Here is an 8,166-nt window from a genome sequence, read left to right as displayed (position 1 = left end):
TTCATTTGAATGAGCAACTTGGTGGAAAAAAGTAATTTCTTTGTGAATAAGTCTTTCAAGGATTGACCTCTCTGGGACAGGCTACATATGCTGATGCCACAACTCCAATTTAAAAAGATTTACAGAGAAACCACAAACAAGCATTTTCAGTCACAATTAGACTCTTATTATCTTATTATTTTCGAATGTATTTTACAAGTTCTTACAGTGAACTATCTTTATAGCCTGGTGAAAATAGTCAAGAATTGAACGTGTGGCAGACACAGTCTACTAACAATCTCATAGAGACAAACAAGGACACACCCGTTTTAGTGACAATTCCATTGAAACTAACACATTTATAGTTTACTTCCAACAAATTTAATCTTATATAGATAGATAGATAGATAGATAGATACTTTATTGATCCCCAAGGGGAAATTCAATCTTATCTTATCCAAACATCAGGTTTTCCATTTAAGTGAATTGAGCTCTGAATTTACTGTGCTTTCTGTTAAAAACCTTGAGATTTGGCCAGAGAAGTGTGTCAGTGGAAAAACTTCTTGCGAGCTCAGTGTTTTCCTTGGAATAGAGAGGAGGTGTCAACAAAAGGACACTGGCCCAGGCAGGGGCCTGGTCAGGTGCAAGATATGCTCTAGATCAGGGGCTCCCAACCTTTTTTGGCAGGTGACCCTAATGGCGATGTCACAAAAAATGTTGGCGACCCCAATTATTCAAAACATGAGAGAGTGCATCTCATCTGCATTGGTTTGTTTGAAATAACTCGCCTGGTTGTTTTGCTACTTTGAAGCAATCAAGCATTATTACCCATGATGATCTCATGTTGATCTCATGTGGGATGTCTAATTTTATTTTTAGGGTACATAGCTTATTGTAATGAAGGAACCGATTAGTTACTTAACTTGGATATCATGAGGGTTTTCATGTTATTATTTATTTCTTTTATATACTGTAGGAGTGCAGGTGTTTGGGATTAATCATGAAGGCAGAAGGGAGGCCAACAAAAGGTGTGCTTGGTGGAAGACAAAGGAGCACACGGAGGAAGCCTTGGGACCTCTCCTCCAAGAAAGATATGTTTGTGGACTGGAAAGCCGGAACTTGTAGCCTGGCGAGCCAGACCCATATTAAAATGTAGGGTCTGGGCACTCACCGTTCGCAGTGCTCAGTCCGAGAGGCGGGATAATCAGTTGTCTTTCAAATTCCCTCTACACGCAATAGGACGCAATAGGATATTTGTTTTCAAGTAGCAGGGAATTCAAGTCAAACCGTTGCAACTCTGCCATCAATCATTATGTTAAGCCCACCAAACGACTCTATACAAGATTTCGATGCCCTGATTAAGTTTCGATTTCTGGAGCTCACAAGCCAACGGAGAGTTGCTAGACTAGCCCTGGCAGCAATTTGCTGCCGCTAGGGGCGCGTCTAGATTTCTAGGCTACGGAACTTGAGTTTTGGACTTTGGACTTTGGACTTTTGAGTTTGGATTTATCTGGAGGACTTAAATGAATGTCAACTCTTGTTGAGACGGAGCTATAAAAGTTTTGGTTGAGTATTTTTCTGACCCTTCCTGATTTACTCTAAAGAGTGAATTGTAGCAAAATAAAAGCTCCAATCTTCTGTTAACACAGTTCGTTCTTGTCCTAATATTGCCCACACAGCCTCAGAACTCAGAAAACCCCTCACAGCGCTACAGTATACATATATAAGCTTGGGAAATGATGCTCTAGAGATAAAATTCCTTTGGTCATCTACCTAACATCAGTCTCTCTGTCCAACTCTTTTCTCATTCTCTATGAGGAAAAGAAAACATGTAAGGCATTTAAAAGATACAATCAATGATTTATTACAGAAAAGAGTGATATTCAAATTCATTTCTATGTTACAGGTTGTTCTTTACATTTAATTTTACATGTAAACAGGGATGAAGAAAACACCATCCAGCACTGAAGTAGTTAGGTCACACACTGGAGTACAATCGATGGTGTGCTTTCTCACTCTTGTCACATCGTTCACTCACACTCACATATTAGGAGATCCCCCTGTGCCATGGCAGGGATACTCTTGGGGTCTAGGGATAGCCTTGGTCCTTATTAGGATAAGAACAGCAGGTTATGTCCAAACACAGTGACTGTCTGGTCCCACTTAATTTTCAAAGTCCATCACACAACGGCCAACAAACCATCAAAGCCATTTAAGTACATAATCAGATAACGTTTTACGTCAGTTAACTGTCAGCTGTCAACTTACTGCCTGACTGTCAGGTACAACAGTTAACAACAGCCAATACCCATAACTTTGACCTTTACCCCAATCACAAATATATTTGTTTTCAATCAGATATCAGATGATTTGTTGATTGTTTATGATGCCTCATTAAAATAAGTGGGAATGCATGTCCTAATGATGACAAAGAATGTCAGCAACATCAGACACACCATAACTGTCAGACCGCTTTTTGACAACAACAAAGATAACTGCTGGGGGTTCAGACAGTGTAACAGCTTTGAGACCAGTAAAATTCCAACAATCTTGAGGTTTGACTATTACTACGTGGATAGGCCAAGATACCATACCGCTTTCCTATGATATACCATACCAAGCTTCCTAATATAAACTCTTCATGTTGCCATGATCAGATGACAGATGATCAGATGTAATTAGATTTTTATTGTTTTGTTAGTACTATTAAATCTTACTACAGAACTCTATTTCCCAGATTATTTGGGAGGAGTAGCAACGATTATTGATTTATTACTTGGTGAACCTTGCAGCTGCCATTTGAAATTGCAAATGGCATATTGACAGCCAGTTGTGCTTCTCTGCAAAACATTGATCCATCCATGGCATACATACATTAATATGCCGTATCTATTTTGAAAAAATGTTTATGTTTATTATGGCTGCAACCCTGTGGACTGTGGGCAGTCATGTTTACGTTCTTCAGTTACAGTAACAAGGCTGTGGCAGCGACTAACTACTCTTTCTTTGCAAGACCCACGTAGGGATCAATTAAATTGATCATTCCTACACCACAACTCACAATGGGCTTTCCAAACAAAATGAGGCCCCTGCCTGCTCTCTCTCTCTCTTTTTCTCTCACGCGCACACACACACACACATGTAGACACACACACACACACACACACACACACACACACACACACACACACACACACACACACACACACACACACACACCAGTAAGACTGGTCACATAAAAGGCCATGTAGTGATACGACAGTTTCATATACGTTAATATGATCAGGTGAGGAACAGCAGTAAGCAGTTCTTGTTTTGGTAAGAGACAAAGATTCAACAGTTGTCACAAGTCAATGTTTTCATATCAATGTAAAGCCATGCACTCTGCACACTACAGTTGCACATATAAACATCTGCGCTGCACTGATCTAAATGGACATGGTCAGTGTCAGTGTAAAGAACATGCATAGATTTTCAAGACAGCCCCCATGGTGAAGGAGTCGAGTCTGCAGTGTCAGGAGTCTTGTCCTCCTCCAATTGCATATCAATGGAAATCCAATTTAAAGTGGCAGGGAGTGAATAAAAAGCTCATCTAAAGGAACAGAAATGCACAACGTCCTTCTCAGTGTTGAATAAGAAAACAAACACATGCTTTAAAGTGCTTCAGCTGACGAGGGGATGATGCCGTGTGTTTCCATGCAGATGCAGAAAAAATATAGACTATATAAAATATAGACTTTTGAAAATAGCACAATAGGCCTGTATACACCTGGATACACCTAAGACAAAGTTTTCACCTGTGAACATTCACAAACACCTGAGGAGAGTGGGACCTTTACACTGGCTAAGAGAACAGGACATGACACAGTGGCACATGCAAACCATTTTCACACTTAGCATACACCCACACACACACACACACACACACACACACACACACACACACACACACACACACACACACACACTCACTCACTCACTCACTCACTCACTCACTCACTCACTCACTCACTCACATACATACATACATACATACATACAAACACAAACTCACACAACATCAACAATACAGAACATAGAGAAATTCTGACACATACAAACAAGCTTAAAAAACAATTCAATCAAATTTAAACAATTACATTTAAAAACTGTTAAAGCCAGAGCTACGTCTCTTTGATGCTGTGATTGCTTCAACTATATATTAGAGTATGACAATAAAGTTAAGTGTCAACATGACATAGTAAGTTTCAAAAGAGCAGCCAATCCCAGAATACTGGCCACACACAACTACAATGGAAGATTCTGATTCTATGTAAACACTTTTAGTCCATTAGTCTTGTTGGGAGATGCCCCAAATTGTCCTTCTAAAACATCCTTGGTCAGTTTTCCACGAGTGTTTGCGTGTGTGTGAGGGGACACAATAACAGCACAAGCTTGCGTATATCACAGCTATCCAGACGAAGATCACAAGATTCACACTGAAGGGGGTTCTGGTTCGAGCCGTTTCAGATGCTTGCTCCAATAACCCCCCCATACTCCTAGGCACGAATGGGCGTGGTGGTATGTGTGTGTTTTGTTTGTTTGTGAAACATCTGGTCTGCTGAACTGTAGGCACACAGAACATTGATATCTTCAAAAAAGTGATGAAACATTCACAACGTAGCAAGCACAGTTATCAAGTGGAGCAGTTTAAAACACCCACAAAAAGCTCACACAAAGCCCAGGAGGGGGGGAGAGGCAGAAAAAACTGTCAATTACAAAAAGAAAAACAGACTGATAACGTTATTTTGATACCAAAAGTACATGCATTTTCCAAGAAATTTCTAGAAAAGATTTGAATGTTTTTTTGCTGCATTGATTGGGTTGAGATACAAATGCTTCAGCTGCAGTGAATGAGGGCTTTTGCATGCTTTGAGGGCAAGAGTTATGTACTGTGATGCACAGATTCTGTCTCTTTGCATAAATAATGTCTATTTCTTTTCCTTTCATATTTTTTTGGTGATCACACTAAGAAACTGTTTCTTCAGGACAGTCGCCAGTGGCAGGAGTGTTAGGAGGTTTGCCAGTGTCTGTGTGGATGGACAGTTAACGAGAGACACACATAGGGAACACACCGCCAAGCTGCACTGAGTCAGAATGGACAGAGGGGGCGCTAGCTGCCAAACATGGGAAGACGTGACATTTGCTGAGGAGTGACAAGCAAGTGCTGGGAGGTGGAAAGGGGCATGGGGTGGAAGCGATCCCTTGACCCAAACCTGCATAGTAAACTTGGCGATTTCATGTTTGTGTGTGTGTGTGTGTGTGTGTGTGTGTGTGTGTGTGTGTGTGTGTGTGTGTATGTGTGTGTGTGTTTATCTTCTCATGTTCAGGTGTGTCTCTTTATGTGTGCATTGTGGTCAGTGTGTATGTCAATGAGTATACTGGAGTTGCAAAGAGCATAAATGGTTAAGGTTGGGGGCTGACCTATGGAGACAGGGGGCTTCTTTGGTGCGGAGGACAGAGATAGTCTGTCTTGGGGCAGAATGGGTAGGGGTGGGGGGCAGTTGTCTTGGTGCGGGATGAGAAGGTTTGGGGTGGGGGCAGTTGAGGCTGGTCCAGTAAGGGAGAAGGGCATGCTCTTCTTCAAGTCTAAAACTCCCTGTTTGACCACAGCAGCTGAGTCAAATGGATACAGTAGGCTGTCCACCACAAGAGCAGGCACTGCAGGGACACCTTATGGGTGTGTGTAATGTGTGTATGACTGCATTTGTGCATTTGTGTGCATGTGTATGTGTGTGAGTGTGTATGACTACATGCTCATGTCTTGCCTGTGCATCTGTGTGTGTGTGTGTGTGTGTGTGTGTGTGTTTGGACAAGGTTTTTCCAGCAAATTTTAAGAATATGCTTGCAGGTTGGCAGGGCAAAAAAGATTTAAATGAATATCAAAATACATTGAAATGCATAATTGTCTGGTGCTTCTGTCCAATTAGATTTTCCCTCTGTCTTGTGCTGTGTTAAGTGTTTCGGATTCCCTGAGGAACCCTAGCCTTATGCTCATTAGAAGTAATTGGAAAACACCCTGTGCTGTATGTTTGTATGTGTGTTTAAATGTATATGCAGCCTATGTGCTTGCATGTGCATATGGTCGTGGATGTATTTCAAATGTATGTATTCTGGGCATTAAGCATGTTAGTGTTTTATGTTGGTGTATAAGCATCATGTATGAGGATGTATGTGCTTCATATCAGACTGAAAGTTATGTTTTTGTTTTTGTTATTGTCAGGCCTGTTGGTGACCACTTGTTGTGGCAGACTTCGTGTGTGTATGTGTGTGTGTTTGTGTGTGTGTGTGTCGTTAAGGCCACTCGTGGTGATATCTGCGTCCGTTCTTCTTGCGCTCCTTCTGCAGATGCTCCAGCTCAGCCTCGTACATCATCTCCTGCATGAGGTACTTCTCGCGGCGCATGCGGTCGCACAGGTCCTTAGGCATGTCTGGGATCAGGTACGCGATGAACGACTTGATGCCAAACACCAGGTGCTGCCAGGAGAGAGACAGGGGGAGGTCAGGAGCGTGGTGGTGTGCGTAGCAATCATGTTGCCGCCTAAGACTAGGACAGCCCGCATTCAATCCAGAAAAATAACATGCAGCTTAAAAGTATAGCCCTGTAGGCTATACGCAATGAAGGCAGCCGTGGCCTACTGGTTAGCGCTTCGGACTTGTAACCGGAGGGTTGCCAGTAGGCACGGCTGAAGTGCCCTTGAGCAAGGCACCTAACCCCTCACTGCTCCCCGAGCGCCGCTGTTGTTGCAGGCAGCTCACTGCGCCTGGATTAGTGTGTGCTTCACCTCACTGTATGTTCACTGTGTGCTGAGTGTGATTCACGGATTGGGATAAATGCAGAGACCAAATTTCCCTCACGGGATCAAAAGAGTATATATACTTATACTTATATTTATGTTGTAAGTGAAATGTGCTTTTTTGGAGGCAATTCGTAGTGCGATTGACTCTAGCCTCCTAGCTGCGTTAGCTGTGTGCTATTCCCCACTCTCCTGCTCCAGTACGGAGACGTGGTCTAGAGGTGAATCCCCGCCCCTCCTCTTTTCCCTGGTCAACTTTTGTGTGAGACCTTCTACACAGCAAGCACAAATGCCTGCAAAGAATATAGGGCGCCCCTCCCCGTACAGTGACTTGACGTGCAAATGATTGCCCATATTGCCCGTATGAGGATCCTCCCCTGTATAAAGCATAAAAGCATCTACTAAATCCCACTAACTGCACATATTGAACTTTAGGTTAGGATTCTTTTGTTGTGTTGGAAATGGCTGTATTGGGTGTGTGTGGATGGCTAGGTATTATATTTGTGTTTGTATGTATATGTTTCTGTGTATAGAGTAGTGGCTGGGTGTGTTTCGGTTCATTTGGATACAGTACTGTCTGACATGGACTGTCTGATACAGTACATGATAAATGAGTCCATGCCCAACACTAGGTAGCAGAGAGACAGGTGCAGGTTATACTGCAAATTAAGGGAGTCTCTAAGGGGATGAGAGGCTCTCTCACATTCACTTCACCTTGTCTTCTAGTTACCTGCTCTGTAGTGTGAGTGTGTGACTAATGATGGTAGTGGCTAGTGTCTCTGTGTATGTGTGTGTGTGTGTGTGTGTGTGTGTGTGTGTGTGTGTCTCTAGGTCAGCTCGTCTACCTCAAAGACGATGATGAAAGCCAGGCGAGCAGCGAGAACGTGCCAGAACTGCAGAGTGAACTCGTACGGTTCTGCACTCCAGGGAGGGGCCCGGTAATCCCGGTACCTGTGGCGGGGGACATATGGAACAGAATCCCGTGGGGAAAGGGGGGGGTTCAGTGGGTGAGCAGCTCTGGACATCTGGGACAGAGTTCTTATCATCGTCAATTAAAAATCATGGAAATAATATACAAATATGTCATGGAAATAATATGAAAATATGTCATGGAAATACTATAAAATATGTTATGGAAAATAATAGCTGATCATGATTGCAGATTTCTTTGTCTTTTTTCACATACATCTGGTTCAAATAATAAGCTCTATCTTTGCCAAGTGACAAAGTGAGAGGATGAGAGAAAACCCCCAAAGCCCAAGAGACAGATGGTTGACATTTGATGCTACAGCTCCCCCGTGTGGCTATATAAGGGTAAGTTGTGCAATACTAAAGATGACAACATTATTCA

The 8,166-nt window shown here is 42.6% G+C and overlaps 1 protein-coding gene across 1 annotated transcript in view; it reads right to left on the bottom strand.

Annotated features, from left to right (window-relative positions):
• Nucleotides 1-2,668: 2,668 nt before the first annotated feature.
• The window catches only part of ano3 (anoctamin 3), a 65,000-nt gene continuing 59,502 nt past the window's right edge, over nucleotides 2,669-8,166 (bottom strand). Inside the window, exons 26-27 of the mRNA XM_042110343.1 lie at nucleotides 7,661-7,766; nucleotides 2,669-6,495 (exon numbers count right to left, since the gene is read on the bottom strand). Of these exons, the coding sequence (XP_041966277.1) occupies nucleotides 6,313-6,495; nucleotides 7,661-7,766 (289 nt within the window). The 3' untranslated portion in view covers nucleotides 2,669-6,312. The remainder of the gene's footprint in view (nucleotides 6,496-7,660; nucleotides 7,767-8,166) is intronic.

Source organism: Alosa sapidissima, chromosome 11, assembly GCF_018492685.1.
Source record: "Alosa sapidissima isolate fAloSap1 chromosome 11, fAloSap1.pri, whole genome shotgun sequence".
Classification (NCBI taxonomy): Eukaryota; Metazoa; Chordata; class Actinopteri; order Clupeiformes; family Clupeidae; genus Alosa; species Alosa sapidissima.
This window is presented reverse-complemented; position numbering and strand designations above follow the sequence as displayed.